The 19,501-nt window shown below is 52.0% G+C and overlaps 1 protein-coding gene across 2 annotated transcripts in view; it reads left to right on the forward strand.

The window, feature by feature from the left end:
* The window catches only part of Clip2 (CAP-Gly domain containing linker protein 2), a 64,797-nt gene extending 48,484 nt beyond the window's left edge, over nucleotides 1-16,313 (forward strand). Inside the window, exons 9-17 of one of the 2 annotated variants that reach the window (XM_021186667.2) lie at nucleotides 1,272-1,376; nucleotides 2,611-3,546; nucleotides 5,578-5,635; nucleotides 7,335-7,418; nucleotides 9,404-9,560; nucleotides 11,584-11,743; nucleotides 13,371-13,556; nucleotides 13,774-13,836; nucleotides 14,889-16,313. In XM_021186667.2, coding sequence (XP_021042326.1) covers nucleotides 1,272-1,376; nucleotides 2,611-3,546; nucleotides 5,578-5,635; nucleotides 7,335-7,418; nucleotides 9,404-9,560; nucleotides 11,584-11,743; nucleotides 13,371-13,556; nucleotides 13,774-13,836; nucleotides 14,889-14,900 — 1,761 coding nt within the window. In that variant the 3' untranslated portion in view covers nucleotides 14,901-16,313. The remainder of the gene's footprint in view (nucleotides 1-1,271; nucleotides 1,377-2,610; nucleotides 3,547-5,577; nucleotides 5,636-7,334; nucleotides 7,419-9,403; nucleotides 9,561-11,583; nucleotides 11,744-13,370; nucleotides 13,557-13,773; nucleotides 13,837-14,888) is intronic. The other variant, XM_021186668.2, reaches the window with a different exon arrangement.
* The last annotated feature ends 3,188 nt before the right edge of the window (nucleotides 16,314-19,501 follow it).

The following is a 19,501-nucleotide window of genomic DNA, read 5'->3' on the forward strand; positions in this document are numbered from 1 at the left end:
GATTCATCATGAGCCCTCCAAATGCCAGTCCTGTGCCACCCAGAGAATGTCATGCTTTGTTCTCGAATGAAACGGGTGTTGTAAAGAGGGGACAAAAGTGCCCTTGTACTTCCAGAGACCAGGCATCCTCTGCAGAATCTGAGGAGGGGGGGAGGGACGTCGACCAAGCTAGGTTCTGGGAGGGACAATGGGCATTTGCCCAGTTCCCACCCAGGAGGCCTGCCTGAGGAGAATCAAGATGGTGTGTGTTTTGAGTTAGCCAGGCATGGTGGCACATACCTGTCATCCCAGTGCCCTGAGGCAGAAGAATTGCAGGTTCAAGGGCATCCTAGGTTACATACTGAGTTCCAGGCCAACCTGGGCATGGTACGGTCTTCATACTTGGGGAGTGGGGGGGGGGGTGTCAGCCTTAGCAACATAGTGAGTCACTGTCTCGTAAAACTAAACCAAAGTCCGGAGTCAGGATTGCAGGTTCCAAGGCCAGACTGGGATACACGGTGAGTTTTAGGAGAAGCCTTGGCTGTATAGCAAAACTCTGTTTGAAGACCCCCAAAAGAAAACAGATGGAGTAGTGTACACCCTACATCCTAGCACTCAGGAGGTAGAGGCATGTGGATAACATGTGAACTCAAGGCCTATATAGGGCATTCAAGGCCCGCCAGAGCTACCTGGTGACTATGAAAAGAAGAGGGCTTGCGAGATGGCTCAGTGGGTAAAGGAGCTTGCTACCAAACCTGACACCCAGAATCTGACCCCTGGGACCCACATGGTGGAAGGGGAGAACCCACTCCTTCTAACTGCCCTCAAATGCACTGTGGCATGTGCGCAGACACACACACACACACACACACTCTAAATGAATAAATAAAATGCACCTTAAAAAGACTCTTAAATCCCACAAAGGAAGAAACTGGGGTACCCATTGCCACTGCGTTATCAGAGGCTAGCAAGGGGTGGTTCCCAGAGCCTCTGTCTCGAACACACGCCCAGCTAGGCCACAATGATGGGAGGGCACCCAGCCCCCTCACGCACCCAACTTCTGAGACCTCTCTCTCTTCCCCAAGCAATTCCGGCTCATTGATCTGTTTTCAGTCTTGTTCACGGAAGATGACGCCTCCTCTCTCTCTCTCTCTCTCTCTCTCTCTTTTTCCTTTTCACGCCCTTTCTTTCTTTCTCCGGCTTCCTCTTCCCTATATTCCTATCCCCACGTCCCTGCCTTCCCTGTCCACCCTGCCATCCCGTCCCCCCAACCCCCGCCCTGGGTGGAGCAGACCCAGACCCAGCTGGAGCACGCGCGCATTGGGGAGCTGGAGCAGAGCCTGCTATTGGAGAAGGCGCAGGCCGAGCGGCTGCTCAGAGAATTAGCGGATAACAGGGTAAACCGCGCCTGCCACTGTCACCCACCCGGCCGGCCAGCGCCTTGGCCCCTCAGTGCCCCCTTTGCTTTTTAAATCATTTCCTCTGCCATCACAATGGATACTCTCACCATTGCTATTTAGAGGCCCTTCCGTGCTCCCCTCTGGGAGGGAAGCTGAGGTACAGAGTCAAGCTCACGGTGGCCAAGTGATGCTCTTAGGGAAGGGGGGCTTGGTCCTCCGGGATTACTTACTTCCAAGTTCACGGCTCCTTGAGCAGAGGTGTCTCTGTGAGGCCTGCCCTGTGCCTCCCTCCCGTTTCTTGCCAGAAAGAAGCCTTCTTGGAGTAGTCTGCCCCTTACTTGGGTAGACGTGGGCTTCCTTGGCAGGAATGCAGACCCAGAGGGCTCCAGTCTAGAGAATCTTACGATGGCAGCAGAGAGCCAACCTGGAGGACCTGAGGCTCAGGAAGTGGGGCTTTATATGTTGGGTTATTCCCAAAGGTCGAGATGACGTCAGCCTCAGAGTCTGGCCATAGCCATATAGTGTGTTAGGGAGACCCCGAAAAGCTCCATTTGGGAGAGCAATCCAGTCAGTTCTAGGGTGTGACTCTATGTCCCGCTGGCTTGTCCACACCATATATATATAGCTGGCCAGCCCAGCTATAGATCTGCTGGGAGAAATTTGACCAGGCAGCCAACCATTGATCAGGATAAACCACCCTGCAGACAGTTGGAGGCTTGTGGCAAGGCTCAGTTTGTGCATAGTGGCCATGGCACTGTACAGGGCATGTGGGTGTCTGGAGAGGCATGGTTTCATGCGCACAGCGGCCATCACCAGGCGATCATAGGCACTTGTGCCAGAATGCTGTGTGCTGGAAACTCACTAGGTCGTTTAGCGCCCACTAGACAGGCCCCTTGATCTCTAGCTCCACCAGACTGCAAGCCAGAAAAATCTTATTCAGTTGGGCATGGTGGCACATACCTGTAATCCCAGCACTTGGGAGGCTGAGGCAGGAGGATTGCTGAGATAATGCATACACCTCTCTTGAGCAGTGATGTGTTCTAAGCCACCCAAGCAACGAGAACATTTGGTTCACCCCATCATTTGGGGTACATTAGGATCCCTGAAAACAGCCAGTACCCAACTAGGGATAGGTGCCTCCCTATCATCCGACTGCCCCCCCCCCCCATCGTGGCTGACATTGTCCCCATCACTGATCCTTGGTCACTGACTTGTCTCTCTCTCCTGCTAGCTGACCACAGTGGCTGAGAAGTCTCGGGTGCTGCAGCTGGAAGAAGAGCTGAGCCTGCGGCGCGGTGAGATCGAAGAGCTACAACACTGTCTCCTCCAGTCAGGCCCGCCCCCCGCGGACCACCCAGAGGCCGCTGAGACCCTGCGGCTTCGAGAGAGGCTGCTCTCGGCTAGCAAGGAGCACCAGCGAGACAGCACCCTGCTCCAGGACAAGTATGAGCACATGCTAAAGACCTACCAGATGGAGGTGGACAAGCTCCGGGCGGCCAACGAGAAGTATGCTCAGGAGGTGGCAGACCTCAAGGCCAAGGTCCAGCAGGCCACCACGGAGAACATGGGGCTCATGGACAACTGGAAATCCAAGCTGGACTCGCTGGCCTCCGATCACCAGAAATCCCTGGAGGACCTGAAGGCCACGCTGAACTCTGGCCCAGGCGCCCAGCAGAAGGAGATCGGAGAGCTGAAGGCACTGGTGGAGGGCATTAAGATGGAGCACCAGCTGGAATTAGGTAACCTGCAGGCCAAGCACGACTTAGAGACGGCCATGCATGGCAAGGAGAAGGAGGGCCTGCGGCAGAAGCTGCAAGAGGCCCAGGAGGAGCTGGCCGGGCTGCAGCAGCACTGGAGGGAGCAGCTGGAAGAGCAGGCCAGCCAACACCGGCTGGAGCTCCAAAAAGCCCAGGACCAATGTCGGGACGCCCAACTGCGCGCGCAGGAGCTGGAAGGACTGGATGTGGAGTACCGCGGCCAGGCTCAGGCCATCGAGTTCCTCAAAGAGCAGATCTCACTGGCTGAAAAGAAGATGCTGGATTACGAGATGCTGCAGAGGGCCGAAGCCCAGAGCAGGCAGGAGGCCGAGCGGTTGCGGGAAAAGCTTCTGGTGGCTGAGAATAGACTCCAGGCTGTCGAGTCCCTGTGCTCAGCCCAGCACAGCCATGTAGGCTGCCATTCGCTCCTGTGGGGCTCAGGCGGGGAGGGACCGGAAGGGCGTGGTCTCTGTGCTCCAGTTGGGGAGCATTTTCCTTGTGCCCAGAGCTAGCCAAGGGGGGCTCAGAGGAGGAGGAGGAGCTTCGTCTCCCTTCGTCATAGCTTTGGGGAATCATCGGGACCATTGCAGTCTGAGAGGACCCTGCTGGGTCCTTCGTGGGCTTTGAGAGCCATTGAAGGCACCATTTTGTTAGCCCCTGAACTCTGATTGGCTGAGACTTGGCAAATGGCAAGTTCAAGGCCAGCCTCAGTAGCTTAGTGAGATTCTGTTTCAAAGTTGGTATTTAAAAATGAGCTGAGAGTGTGGCTCAGTGGCAGAGCACTAGAATACCTCCCTAGGAGAGGTCCTCCATTCCATCCCCAGCATGACAAAGCAAATACAGGCCATCTGTGGATCAGGCTGCCCAGAACCTGCCTTTGCTCTCTGGTACCCGAGTACCACCCACAAGAAAGGGATGGAAACTGCGCCTCCTAGGTCCTTGTCTCATCAGACACCTATCCGGGGACACGAAGATGTCTCTTAAGTCTCTAGAAAGGTCACAGCCACCATGACCTGTTTTGTCCCAAGTCTAGAAATGCTCAGCTATATGGTCTTTGCCCCCAGATGAGTGTGCCCCGTTGATCCCTGAGGGATGTCAGGGCATGTAGAGAGCCCCGTCCGTTCTAGCAAGCCCAGAAGGATGTTTTGTTTTGTTTTTTTAATATTTATTTATTATTTATATGTAAGTACACTGTAGCTGTCTTCAGACACACCAGTAGAGGGTGTCAGATGTCATTACAGATGGTTGTAAGCCACCATGTGGTTTCTGGGATTTGAACTCAGGACCCTTGGAAGAATAGTCAGTGCTCTTAACCGCTGAGCCATCTCTCCAGCCCCCAGAAGGATGTTTTAACCGGCTCTGCGCTCCATATCGTGCACTGGTCCATTTCGAGGTTTATTGTGTTTAACCATGCACGGATATGCACATGTTGCATACCAATGCCCACGGAGGCCAGGGCTTCCGGTACCCTGGAGCTGGAGTCCCGAGTGGCCGTCAGCCACCTGGCTTGTGTGCTGGGAATTACACTCAAGTGTAATCTGCAAGTGCAGGGCACACTCTTATCTGCTGAACCGTGTCTCCAGCCCCACCCCCCGTAACTCATTTAAAGTACCCTTACGAGGGGCCAGCTAGGAGCTTGACTCTTTAATCCATGCACAGCATCTCTCTGCAGTGTGGTGTTTAGGGGATCAAGCGTCTGTAGCTCCGGGTCTTAGAAGAAAGGACATCTTTCTGCCTTGGGCCTTTCTCTCAGGAAGAAACTTTTAATTTTTCTTTTCTTTTTTTTTTTTTTTTTTTTTTTTTAAATTTTTTTTTTTTTTTTTGTTTGTCTGAGATAGGGTCTTGCGTAGCCCAGGCTGGCCTCAAACTCGCTCCGTAGCCAAGGATAACCCTAAATTCTCGGTCCTCTTGTCTTTAACTCTCAGGTGCTAAGATTACAGATCTGAGTCACCATACTCCACCTTGCTGATACATGTGTGTATGAATGAGTTGAAAGTCAATTTATACATTCTAATGAGTCAATAGGGAAAACGAAAACTTTGTAAGACCTGGGGGCGTGGCTCAGTGGTAGAGCCCCTGCCTAGAATCCCCCAGGGAGGGGCTGGGGGCGTGGCTCAGTGGTAGAGCTTCTGCCTAGAATCCCCTAGGGAGGGGGCTGGGGGTGTGGCTCAGTGGTAGAGCACTTACCGAATATGGAAAAGGTCCTAGGTTTCATCCTCTGCTCATTGCTCCCCAAAGTAGCAGTTCAGAGGCAGCAGGGGAATCCTACAAGGCAGCTGGAAGCCAAGTGGGATCTTCCCTTCTCTCAAGGAGAGGGATTCAAGTGTGTCTGCTCCCCCTGCTGGCATATTGAGTCCCTGCATCCCCAGGGCCCCTTTTCACAGGCCAAGGTGGCCTGAGTAGGGTGGCAGGCGTGTCCTCTTACGGGACTGTTCTTTCAGGTGATCGGGACCAATGACCTTTCTGAGGAGACGATTCGGATGAAGGAGACAGTGGAGGGTGAGTAACCTCGGGTAGGACTCCAGGCTTTGTGGAAAGCTAGCTGAGTGGCCACCTTGGAGCAGAGTCAAGAGGTCTGCCATCCACGACTCAGTGGGAGTCACCTGCTTTGTGCAGTCACCCCTCCAGGAGAGGGTGCCATGGGATCAGGGAAGGAACAGGTATCTCCAAGGTTCAAGAACCACCTTCCTACCTGGAGGTCATGGTACACACCTTTAGTCCCAGCTCCTGGGTGTCAGAGGCAGGCAGATCTCTGAGTTCGAGGCCAGCTTGGTCTCCAGAGTGAGTTTCAGGACACCCATGGCTGCACAGAGGAACCCTGTCTCAAAGTAAAAAAAAAAGAAGCAGCCAAACAGAAACTGTTTTCCATGCACCGTTGGGATGGCTCGCTGCCGAGGTTGACGAGTTGAGTTCCATCTCCGGTGGCACATGGTGGCAGAGGGGACTGGATGTCTGCAAGTCGTCCTCTGACTGTCACCTTCAAGCTGTAGCACACACACATCTACACTGTAAAATTAATGGACTTTGGAAACGTTTAAAGGTAAAGGACTACTTTCCTTTCCTGTCTGGGATATTTATAGAAAGGAAATCCAGAGGTTGTAGGGGTAAAACTGCACATCTCAGGAGCTTCGGACTACAAGGGGTCAATTGCTCTTACCTTGGTGACGATCCCGTCCCTCTAGAAAACAGAGCCTTTATGCCTAGTGCTGGCTTCTACAACTTGTTTGCTGTTTACCTTATTTTTAAAATTTAGATAAAAAATGTTAGAGGATATAAATTACATCATATAAATAAAAGCTAGATATAAGCTGGTGTGGTGGCACATACCTTTAATCTCAGTACCCAGAGGCAGTGGCAGCCAGTCTGGTCTACAGAATGAGTTCCAGGACAGCCAGGGCTACACAGAGGAACCCTGTTTCAGACCTCCTCTTCCCCCAAAATTAGATATAAACTAGCCATGCACATGCTTATAATCCCCATTCTAGGGAGGCTTAGGCAAGACTGCCAGGAGTTCAAGGCTAGCCTGGGCTATATATTGGGACCCTGTCTCAAAAAATAGTCACGTTAAAAAAAAAAATAGTCACGTGAGATAGGATTCTCATAAGATCAAGTTTAATTCAGACTATAACTCAAAATTCTATTTCAAGGGAAGTAGATATAAGTTGGGGGCTGGGGGTGCGGCTTGGTCCAGTGCTTGCCTGGCATGCACGAAACCCTGGCTTCCATCCCCAGCACCACATACAAGTGGACCTGGTGATGCACGTCTGTGATCCTAGCACTCGAGAAGTAGAGGCCGGAGGAACAGAAGTTCAGGGTTATCCTCAGCTGTGTAATATGTTTAAGGCCGTCTGGGATATGGCTTCTTGAGAACCATCAGTATTTTTTTTTTTTTAAACATTGTCCTGATGGGCTTGGAAAGCAATCCAACACAGGATCCTCTTTCTGGTTCTGTGGCCACCATCTTTATTTCACGGTTCCTCCATCCCTTTGCTTGAGGAGGCCAAAGAGGTGGGGATCCGCATTCCCTAAGCCACATACTACTGGGTCCTCCTCCTCTGGGCAGTGACTCAGAAGATGAGAAAGGTCTCTGAGGCTGAGTGTGACCCCCTCTTAGGATTCCAAGAGGAAGGTTCACCTCTTGCCCACACTATTGGTCTTTGGGTGTTCACGGGTCCCCCATCTTTCCTTTCTCTCCTAGGCCTGCAGGACAAGCTAAACAAGAGGGACAAAGAGGTGACAGCCTTGACATCCCAGATGGACATGCTCAGGGCCCAAGTAAGTGGTAAGTCTCCCTCCCTAGGGGCAAAGGTTTGGGGGTTGGTGGAGGTTGGCACTGGGGCTCTGCAGGTCCAGCTAAGCTGGGCGACCTGCTTGAGACCTGTACCTGAGTGGGGAGACACGTACAAGCACTGCCTCTTCCCCAGAGTCAACTGAGGCCATGTCCCTAGATGCCGCCACGTTTTCTCCGTGGCCTTCTTGAGTTGGATTCCTCGTGGGCCTCTTCCGCGCAACCCTTAATCCCCAGGACAGATAGCATCAACTGCAGGAAGCCTGCCATGGCGATGTGGACCTGGAATCCCAGCACTCAGGAGGTAGAGGCAGGAAGATCAAGAAGAGTCGAGGCTATCTTGAAATTTGGGGGCCAGCCTGGGCTACATTAGACCATGTCTCAAAAGAAATAGATCGTAGAACCTCAGCCACAGCTGAAAGCAAAATGCACAAAGAAGGCCCAGGAGATGTCAGAAGTCTGGAATTGATAACTATGGGACTCACTAATTCAAAGTGCCCTTGACATTGCTCAAGGAATGAGCCGTACTCCCTCTTTCTTCCAGTCCTGGTTACATTTACTTGACCCCACAAAGGTCAGTGGGCTCTAGACTCTCCCATGGCCAAAGTGAAGACTTAGCTTTAGCTCTCGTCTTGCCTGGATAACAATGTAGATATCCGGGGCTGGTGAGATGGCTCAGCGGGTAAGAGCACCCGACTGCTCTTCCAAAGGTGCAGAGTTCAAATCCCAGCAACCACATGGTGGCTCACAACCATCCTTAACAATATCTGACTCCCTCTTCTGGAGTGTCTGAGGACAGCTACAGTGTACTTACATATAATAAATAAATAAATCTTAAAAAAAAACAAACAAAAAACAATGTAGATATCCACAGTGACGTGACGTGCATCCTCACCCCCACAGAGCCAGGGATGCCGGCTTGGGAGAATTGGTCTGCTTTGTGTAGCTGTCGAAAAGTGTTCATTTGGCTTACACTTCAGGGCTGTGGTCTCTCACTGAAGGAAGTCAGGACAGAAACCCAAGCCAGAGCTTGAAGCAGAAACCACAGGAAAGTTACTTGCCGGCTTGGTAGCTGTCTGCTGTCTTGTGAGCTTTGTCATACAGCCCGGGACCACCTGCCTAGGGAATGGTGCTGCCCACAGTGGTCTGGGCCCGCTTGCATCAATTAACAATCAGAACAATCCTCACGAACACACCCCAGACCAGCCTGGTAAAGATAATTACCCAATTGCAATTCTGTTTTCAGTTGGTTCCAGGCTGTGTCCAACTGACACTCATTGCTAACTAGGATGGTACTTCTTTCCTTTTTTCTCTTTTCTGAGGCAGAGGCTCATGAGGTCACAGCAGGTCCTGAATTCCCAGAGTGGCTGAGGATGACCTTGAACGTCTAATCCTCCTCCTGCTGATGCTGATGACATATGTGCACTATCATGCCCTGTGCATTTGATGCTGGGGATGGAGCCAGGGCTTCATGTGTGCTAGGCGATCCCTCCATTAACCGAACTGTATCACAACCCAGACTTGACGCTTTTTCTCGTTGTTTGTTTAGGACATGGTCTCTGTAGCCTAGACTGGCCTAAAACTCACTATGTAGCCACTGTGGCTTTGAATTCATATTGATCCTTCTGCCTCAGCCTCCCTAGTGCCGGAATTAGAGACCTGTTCACAGTACTGGGCGCTACCTGGCTCTTAGGGTAGCATTACTGTCATCTCCCACCCTGGCCAGACCAGCCTCTCACTGGTACTTGAGACAGCGTCTCCTGAAGCCCAGGTTGTCCCCGAACTGGCCTTGAATCCACGTCTGAAGAGCTTGACCACAGGCCTGTTTGGTATCGCTTCAGTTTAAGCGGTGCTGCTGGGAATATAACCCCAGGGCCTCTGATTTGCTGGGGCCAGCGCTCTACACACTGAGCCACCCCCCCCCCCCCAGTTTCCATCTGTGTTTGAACTCTCTCCTTTCCCTGTGTCTTCCCCCCCAGCTCTAGAAAACAAGTGCAAATCAGGAGAGAAGAAGGTAGATTCTCTCCTGAAGGAGAAGAGACGCCTAGAGGCAGAGCTGGAGGCTGTGTCTCGGAAGACCCACGATGCCTCTGGCCAGCTGGTCCACATCAGCCAGGAGTTGCTGCGGAAGGAGAGGTGAGCGCCCAGGGCTCGGCCTCTGAGGTTGCAGAGGTCTTTTCTCTTTTCTTTTTTTCTTCTTCTTTCCAATACCATCATTATTATTTTACTCTTTTCAGATGTGCTTCTCTTATGAATATGAGTGCTTTGCCTGTGTGTGTGTGTGTGTGTGTGTGTGTGTGTGTCTGTGTGTGTGTGTGTGTGTCTGTGTGTGTGTGTCTGTGTGTGTGTGTCTGTGTGTCCCAAGTGTGCCCGGTACTCTCAGAGGTCAGGAGATCAGATCCCTGGGAATTTGAATTGCAGATGGTTGTGAGGCAACCCATGGGCACTAGGAACCGAACCTGATGCTTCTGCAAGAGCATTAAGTGCTCTTAACTGCTGAGCCGTCTCTCCAGCCCCTCAGAGTCCTAACTGCAATGCTGCAAGCACCACGTGATAGAGATAGAGATGCGTGCGTGCGTGCGTGCGTGCGTGCGTGCGTGCGTGCGCGTGCGTGCGTGCGTGCATGCGTGCGTGCGTGCGTGTGTGTGTGCGTGTGTGTGTGTGTGTTAAAAATTTGTTTATGATTGTGTGTGTGCCCGAATATGCACCGTGTGTATTCAGCTGCCCGTGGAAACCAGAAGGGGATGTCAGATCCCCTGGATGGATCTGGGCTTACAGATGGCTGCAAGCATCCATATGGGAGCTGCGAATCAAAGCCAGGTCCTCTGAAAGAGCAGCCAGTGCTCTTATCCACTGAGCTGTTTCTCCAGCCCTAACTTTTGTTTTCTTGGGACAAGCTCTCCCTGCACACCCCAGATGTGCCTTGATTTCCCTAGTCTTCCTTCCTTAGCGTTCCATGTGCTGGGACTGTAGGGGTGAGACCCCGAGCCCAGTTAATCCAGCATAAGTAACCACATGCTCTTCAGGTTCGTTTTTGTTCTGTTTTGTTTTATTTTATTTGCCTATGGGAGGTTGTGTGTGCTATAAAAATGTGTGTGAGCCGGGCGTGGTGGCGCACACATTTAATCCCAGCACTCGGGAGGCAGAGACAGGCAGATTTCTGAGTTCGAGGCCAGCCTGGTCTACAAAGTGAGTTCCAGGACAGCCAGAACTATACAGAGAAACCCTGTTTCAAAAAACAATTTTGTGTGTGGGGCCAGAAATTGTAACTTGCTGGAGTCGGCTCTCCCTTTCCACTGTATGGGCCCCAGGGATCGAACTTAGGTCCTCGGCCTCGGTGGCAAGCACTTTGACCCACTGAGCTATCTTGCCTGGCCTCTCTGACTTTGAAATAATGTTCTCATTTATCTCTAAATTCAGCCTGGTCACGGAGCACAATCGTGCATGTGATCTCAGTATTCAAGAGGTTCCCACAAGGCTGTGGGATGTGGCTCTGTTGGTAGAGAGCCTGCTCGGTGGCACGCAGGACAATCTGAATTCTGTGCCCAGCACCACATACACTAGATATAACGGCTGTGACTGTAATGCTCAAACTCAGGAGGCGGAGGCAGGAGGGTCAGGAATTCAAGGTATTACATAGAGAGTTGGAGGCCAGCCCAGGCTACATGAAACTCTACCTCAAAACAAAAAGGGAAAAGGAAAGAGAAAAAAAATGTATTGAGTCTGGGGAGATATCTGCTCCTCCATATGATCTCAGTTTGGTTCCCAGCACCTACATGGTGGCTCGAAAGCACCTATACCTCTGGTTCCAAAGGGTCAGACACAATTTTCTGGCCTCAGGATACCAAGCATGCCTGTGGTACACAGGCATACATGGACATCAAACACCCTTATACAGAAAACAAAAGTCAGTCTCCAGAGAACAAACAAAAAAAAAACCCCAAAGCTCTACGATCAGCTAAATCCTTTTGATCATCCCACATCCAAATGCTGTTCCTCTTGGGTGTGGCTGACCCGTGCCACATCCTTCTTGCTTGGGTCTGGTCACCATTGCCTTGTGGCTGGCGCCCCCTGGTGGTAACAGACCTCCAGTCCCATGGCTCATACTACAGAGTTGCAGAACTGATGCCCTAGTTCTGTGACTGTCCGCCCACTCCAGGAGTCTGAATGAGCTGAGGGTGTTACTGTTGGAAGCCAATCGCCACTCCCCAGGGCCCGAGAAAGACCTGAGCCGTGAGGTACACAAAGCTGAATGGCGGATAAAGGAACAGAAACTGAAGGATGACATCCGGGGCCTGCGCGAGAAGCTGACCGGGCTGGTACGTGCAGGCAGGGGGTGGGGGCGGGGAGAAGGGTTTGCCAGGCTGTCCTGCTGCCAGACCGAGGAGACAGACCAGTGACCTACTAGAGTCACGGTGGGGGGTTGAAAACTCAGTCCTCCGGGATATCAAGCACAGAGCCAATGAAGGAGCCATATCGCCCGTATCGCCTGTTTAGACATCATCACCAGAGAAGCCCCTACATAAACACAAAGAGTCTGCTCTGTCCAGAGCCAGAAGGGCAAAGATCAGTCATGCGTAGAGGATTTAAAAATCCATACAGGGAGGTATCCAACCAGAAACCAGGGTCTGGGCTCCTTATTAAGCGGCGTGTGGGGTTCTGTCAGTAGAGAGGCAAGAGGTTCAACTCGGGGTACTGACGCTCCTTCTCCGGTGGAAACTACTGGACTTTGAGCTGAGTCGCGGTGAGTGAGTGAGAATGGACGCGTTGCATTGGCAGCATAGGACAGAGCTGGTCCCACCTCTTCCCTTTCTGTTTGACGTTAACAGCCCGATGCTCTGGCCACCTCTGGCCACCTCTGGCATGTGGATTGGGTGGATTAGAGAGAATGGGCCTCTTTTCACCCACACACTTTGGGATGTGGGGGTTAGATATGTCATTTCTGGCCCTGGAGGGATCCACAGGGTAGTAGAAGGTGGAATAATAAAGGATGCTTAGGGAGCTGAGAGGAGGCGGCTCAACTGATAGAGTGTGTGACTAGAGCCCTGGGTTCTGTCCCCAGCACTACATAAAATCAGATGTAGTGGCCTGTGTCGGTAATCCCAGCACCGGGGATGTGGATGTAAGAAGATGAGATGTTCAAGGTTATCCTCAGTTACATAGCAAGTTCTATGCCAGCCTGGGCTACATCAGACCCTGTATCTGAAACAGAGCTCTTTAGCCATATGGGAGCCGTCTGGTTTCCTATCTGCTCCTTGGTATCAGGCCTAGCTGCCCTGCCAGCATTTTATGTCTGTCTGGCTGGTTAAATGCCAGCACACGGGCGCACCACAGGGTACTTGTGGCCTCTATGGCTCTGTGTCACAGAAGGAGACAAGGCAGATTTCCCAGAAGTGTTGGGCACAGGTAAAGGGGAGCCCAGGTTTTTACCTTGGGGCTCCGTGCTGGTGGACCAGCCCTGCCCTTGGAAGAATATAGTGAAAAGCTAGAAGATACGTGAAGAGCACGGGGTCCTGGAGAATCAGGGAGGTCTGCATAGAAACTCTTGAGTTTGGCCTAAAGGCCCAGGCTGGGGCGAGCATTGAGGAGGCGGGGCCCGACACCTGCGTCTTGGAATGCTTTGGTGGGAGACCAGAGTGGGGTGTGTGGACACTGACCATTGTGATGGGGAGAAAGGAAACGCTTGTAAGGGGCCAGGCTCAGGTTGCGGGGAAGGGGGGGGGGGTCACATGGACTTGGAAAATAGTGGGTATCAGTTGACTCTGGGTTCGAACAGAAGGGCTGCGGTGAGGATGGGGCGGTGGGTCTTAGGTTCTAGGGCTTGAAGAAGTTGGAAAGTGAACTCTGGGGGGTCCTTGAGAGGCACAAGAAGGCAGGTGGGGCCTGATCCGTTTCCAGTTAGCACCCACACGGCCACGTCACACTCCCACACCTCTACCCTTCCAGGACAAGGAGAAGTCCCTGTCAGAGCCGAGACGCTACTCCCTCATTGACCCAGCTTCACCACCCGAGCTGCTGAAACTGCAGCATCAGTTGGTGAGCACGGAGGATGCCCTGCGGGATGCGCTGGACCAGGCTCAGCAGGTGGAGAGGCTGGTGGAAGCCCTGAGGGGCTGCTCAGACAGGACTCAGGTGAGCAGGGGTCGTAGCCTCGGGAACCCCAGTCCCTATCCTGGGGACCCCAGTCTGAAAAGGAAATACGTATTGCTGCCCTGGGAGACCCAGTCTAAAGGACTTTGGTTTCAAGCCTGCGGGTCCCATCGGTTAGATCCCTCCCCCTTGTGGTTATGTGTGGAGCTGCATCCTGGCCGCCTGCTCAGTGGCTCCTCCCCGTCTCCTCCCCTCACAGACCATCAGCAATTCCGGTTCTGCCAACGGTATCCACCAGCCAGACAAGGCCCACAAACAGGAGGTAAGCGCCCCGACAACCTCTCTAAGTCACCCAAGCCGCCAGCCTCTGAGAAAAACCCTCCGGAAGTCACTAAATATACAAGGGAACAAGAATGCTTTGTGTGTGTCTGTCCTGTCTTAGCTGGGTTGCTTGTTTAGGAAGATTCTAGCACTGGTGTATCCCATCCAGGAATGGTCCTGCTTTTCTTCTCTTCTCTTTTCTTCTCTTTTCTTTTCTTTTCTTTTCTTTTCTTTTTTTTTCTTTTTTTGTTTGTTTGGGTTTTTGTTGTTACTGTTGTTTTTTGTTTTGTTTTCCTGTGGTTCTGAGAATGGAACCCAAGGACCTTAGCATTGACCACGCCCCCAGGCCCTCCCTGGGGGATTCTAGGCAGGGGCTCTACCACTGAGCCACACTGACCAGCCCCCTCACTGGGGGATTCTAGGCACGTCATCTATTTCCACAGTCCTTTTGGGAGACATAATGTCCTAGTTTCCCAACTCTCCCCTCCCGCCCCCGGGCATCCTCCCATGTCCACGTCCGTGACTTACTTAGCACCTGGTCTAGGAACATCCATGTCCCCAGCTAGCTGTGTGACCCAGGCAGAAGAGGCTGGAGTGAAGAAAACCCCAGCTTGCCCCTTGGCTTTCCAGCTGTTCTGCATTTAACAAGGGCCAGGCTTGGGGTCAAAGACCTTTAAAGGCCATTCCTAGCCAGGTAGCCGAGGACCAGGCAGCTGGCGGGGCTGATGTGGGCAGGATTGGCATGGCAGAGCTGCCTCCACCCGGGGAACAGCTGTCCAGACCACATGAAGGTTTGTTTGCCCAGCAACCTTGTAAGAAACATAACTACCAGATGTGCAATCAAGGCTTATAGATTACTTCATACTTATGCAGCACCATCCTCTACAGAGATGCTTGGATTTCCTTGTAGAATCCAGGCTTTTCCTGCCACAGGGCCTTGACGCATGCCATTTAACCCTAACCCTCTACCCAACTCTCTTTCCCCCTTGTCCCTCCGTCATCTGCCCATTCATCCTTCAGAACCTTTGATGCCCAAGCCTTTGTTCTCTCTAGGACAAACACTGACCCGCAAGGGACACCTCGGACCGGCCCTACTCACACCAGAAGCCCTGCCAGGCTTCCCAGCAGCGCCACCTTCAGGCAGGAGCCAGAACTGTCCCTTTGGAGATGTGACTGTGTTTGTAACAATATTGTCCTCACTGCCGTGGACACGTCCCACCTGAACCCCCTGCCGGACCAGGAGGCTCCCACAGACACGGCCTTCCACAGAGCGCGGTACAGCTGGGCTCAGCCCTGGAGAACCTCTTGTCCCAAGGAGCTTCGTGAATTGGCAGGGACTGAAGCGATCCAGTTGGGCCTCTCTTGGCTATAGCAGGCTGCTGCTGCGGCTTGTCCGGGCACCTGGGGACTTCCCCGCCTCCCTTCCCTTCTGGTGTCCCCAGGTCCCCTGCAGGCCACTGAGGGATGGAGCAGGGCCCCTGCTTGGACACAGAACATACCGAGAAGGGCCTGAGTCTTCAGAAACGAGGGTGGGGATGTTTGACTCCACGCGCTGAGCCTCTCTTACACATTGGTACAAGGTCGCTTGGGCCTCTCTAGCCAGGGAAGATTTGGGGGTGACAGACTCCTTATTCCTCGACACCAAGCTAGTATGCGTTACCCACCTCCCATCTGCTGCCCGGAAGGCATTGAGCAGACAGCTTCAGTATTCGGCGGGCACGCAAACCCACTCTTCTTCCCTTTTACCTTGAGCTGGGACAGGCTTGGGGCTTAGAACCAAGAACAAGTAGAAAACTCCTTAAACAGATCATTCCTACGGCGTTTTGCTGGGTGAGAGGAATTAAACTGGTTCCCTTTATTTCTGGGAACCCCTGCCATATTACTCCAAAGACCCCAGCAACCCTCAGAGGGCCCTGCTTCCATCTTCCCAGGGCGGGACCACAGTGGTTAAGTCCTAAGGATGGCCCAGGCGGCCTGTGTGAGCGCCACCAGGCACCAGAAGGTGGCGCTCACGCTCTCGTCCTTAGGGAGGAGCTGACTTAGCAGCCCCTCCCTCCGCCCAACCCCCTGCTTCCTGTTGGCTTTTGGGTAGCACTTGCCATTAACAACAGCAGCCTAGAGCCTAGAACTGACGCTTTAGTGGCCCATCTGCAGAGCCAAATATTGCTCTTTCCAGCACAATCGGGCAGCTCACGGATTAGGAATTAACAGCCAAAGGCTCCCACGGAAGGGACCAGAAGGGGCTGAGCCCCACCCTGGAGTGGGCTTGCACCTGGTAGGTGTGCAAGAAGCCATTTCCCCATAAGCACTGGCCTTTGACAGGCCCCCTCAGCCTACCCGGTGTGGCCACCCAGCTGTGGCTCAGCCATCCCCACCCCTCCTCTTCTCCCCCCTCCCCCTCCCCCTCCCCCCAGTGGAATTGTGGAAGTGTGGCAAGTCCATGTTGGGACAATAAAGCTTGTGATTGAGGTGCAGGACTCACCTGCTGCTGCCTGCTTCTGTCTTGGGCGTCTTAGGGGCAGGAGGGGGTCCTAACATGGCTCTCAGGTGCCAGCTCATTTCTACTCAAATGTCAGTGGAGGTGGGGGAAGGGCGTGCTTTTAAAGGAGATGAACTATATCCTAAGGATTAACACCCGAGTTTGTCATTGGACTTCCACTTGTGCATACATGTACCTAAGTGCGCATGCATGCTCACGCGCGCGCGCGCACACACACACACACACACACACACACACATTTCTAAACTCTGTAGGTGTCATGAATTTCTTCTTCTTCTTCTTCTTCTTCTTCTTCTTCTTCTTCTTCTTCTTCTTCTTCTTCTTCTTCTTCTTCTTCTTCTTCTTCTTCTTCTNTTCTTCTTCTTCTTCTTCTTCTTCTTCTTCTTCTTCTTCTTCTTCTTCTTCTTCTTCTTCTTCTTCTTCTTCTTCTTCTTCTTCTTCGTTTTCTCGGTTTTTCGAGACAGGGTTTCTCTGTGTAGCCCTGGCTGTCCTGGAACTCACTCTGCAGACCAGGCTGGCCTCGAACTTAGAAATCTGCCCGCCTCTGCCTCCCAAGTGCATGTGCCACCACGGCCCGGCCCATGTCATACCTTTCTGTTGCTGGCAATGACCAAAAGCAACTTGGAGAGGAAAGGGCTTCTTCTCAGTTGAGGTCCTGTCCTAGTTACTTCTCTGCGGTGACAGAATACCATGACCATGGCAGCTTACAGAATAAAGCGTTTAATGAGGCTTACAGTATCCAAGCACGGTCTGTGACCATCTCGGTGAGGGGCACGGCTGCAGGGCACGGCTGCAGGAAGGCAGGCGTGGTGCTGGAGCAGTTGCTGAGAGTTTACATTTGATCTACAGACACAGGCAGGAAGCAAGAGCTACCTGGGAATGGCTTGGGCTTTTGGAACCTCAAAGCCCAGCGACACCCCCTCCAACAAGGCTGCACCTCCTAGTTGTTCCCAAACAGTTCCACCAACTGGGGACCAAAGATTCAAACATGACCCTGTGGGGGCCGTTTACATTAGAACCCCCCACATTCCGCTCCCTGGCCCCTGGAAGCTTGTAGCCATATCATAATTCAAAATGAATTCATCCTGACACTGTCCACAGGGGGCTCTCTTGAGACTTCAAGGCGATCTCTTCATTTTAACCTGCCGTAAAACGTAATTATATATGTCCTATAAGCGACGGCGCAGAGAAATGACTAAACTAGACCTCTCCGTGGGTGGAAAGATTTATTGGGGGAACAAACTGCCAAGGCCATCTCTGGGAGGGGTAGGGAAGCAGAATGAGAAGCAAACTGGTGGGAGAGCAAGCGGAATGAGAGGCAGCGGGGCGGGGATCTGAGCTGACACGGGCTGTTGGGATTGATCAGGAACTAGGTGCCCTTTCCGAGGTCGTTGACCTTGGTGGATGGCTATGGGAGGTTCCTGAAGGACTAAGGGTAGTTCCTAGTACACAGGAGCCTGCCTTTAAGTTTGCTTTCTAGATAGCAATCCTAATGCATTAGAGTGATCGTTACTAACCACAAGACAGAGTCGATATTAGGCTGTCTTAAAATGTCTTCTGATGACGGGCTGGAGAGATGGCTCAGTGGGTAAGAGCACTGACTGCTCTTCCGAAGGTCCTGAGTTCAAATCCCAGCAACCACATGGTGGCTCACAACCATCTGTAATGAGATCTGATGCCCTCTTCTGGTGTGTCTGAAGACAGCTACAGTGTACTTACATATAATAAATAAATAAATTTAAAAAAAAATGTCTTCTGATGCCGGGCGTTGTGGCACACGCCTTTAATCCCAGCACTCAGGAGGCAGAGGCAGGCGGATTTCTGAGTTCGAGGCCAGCCTGGTCTACAGAGTGAGTTCCAGGACAGCCAGGGCTACACAGAGAAACCCTGTCTAGAAAAACCAAAAAAAAAAAAAAAAAGTCTTCTGACAACAAAATCCAATACTCTTCAATTTAAGCCAAGCATGGTGGCACACATTTTGAATCCACTACTCAGGAGGCAGAGGCAGGAAGATCTCTTGAGTTCGAGGCCAGCCTGGTCTACAGAGTGAGTTCCAGGCCAACCAGGGCTACATAAAGAAACCCTGTCTTCAAAAACCAAAACCGAAACTCTTCAATTTGTTCTCAGGCAGATTCTTAAGAAAGAGCAGCCCCAGTCATTTCTAAAATGATGCCTTAGGGGGCTGGCGAGATGGCTCAGCGGGTAAGAGCACTGACTGCTTTTCCCAAGATCCTGAGTTCAGATCCCAGCAACCACGTGGTGGCTCACAACCACCCATAATGAGATCTGATGCCCTCTTCTGGAGTGTCTGAAGACAGCTACAGTGTACTTACGTATAATAAATAAATAAATCTTTGGGTCAGAGCGAGCAGGGACTGAATAAGTGTGACTGACTGGAGTGAGCAGAGGTCCTAAAATTCAATTCCCAACAACCACANGAAGGCTCACAACCATCTGTACAGCTACAGTGTACTCACATACATAAAATAAATAAATCTAAAAAAAAACCGTTCCTTATTCCGGTTGCTAATATAGTTCCCCTCTGAAACCTCTGGAGTTGGACATAGTCTACAGCTCTCAGCATTAATGTCCTCCTAGGATGGTTTATTAAGTCTGGCTTACAGCATTCAGTGTTTTTCTTAGTCCAGGGACCAAGCCGTGCTGAGACCCCAGAGGCAGCCTGGAGTGTTCTGTATATTGGTCCTTCACTCACATTCTGGGTGTCAGATGACAAGAAGGTGTGGGGGCCACTGCTTGGTCACTTTAAGGGCTCCAGGTGAGGGAGTTACACCCTTTCTTTGGCGTGTCTACTAAGACACATTTTCCTGATATTTTCAGTCACCCATATGCCCCTAGAGTCTCAGTTCGTCCTGAAGGGTGGCACCCTTATTAAATTTTATTTGTTTATTTATTTTTGCTTATTGAGACAGGTTCTCACTGCGTGTCCCTTGATTGTCCTGGATGTCACTCTTAAGAGATCCTCCTGTCTCTGCCTCCTGAGTGCTGGGATTAAAGGCACGTGCCACCGCACCCAGCTTTCTCTGCCCGGGAATAAGTCACATGCTAGTCTGTGCTACGTGAATGAATGATGGTGTCTGCAGATCCATTCGGGAGTCATCATCCTCCACCCCAAAATAGACTCCTGGGGGCAACACACAGCCTGAAA

This window comes from Mus pahari, chromosome 23 (genome assembly GCF_900095145.1).
Source record: "Mus pahari chromosome 23, PAHARI_EIJ_v1.1, whole genome shotgun sequence".
In the NCBI taxonomy this organism is placed as follows: Eukaryota; Metazoa; Chordata; class Mammalia; order Rodentia; family Muridae; genus Mus; species Mus pahari.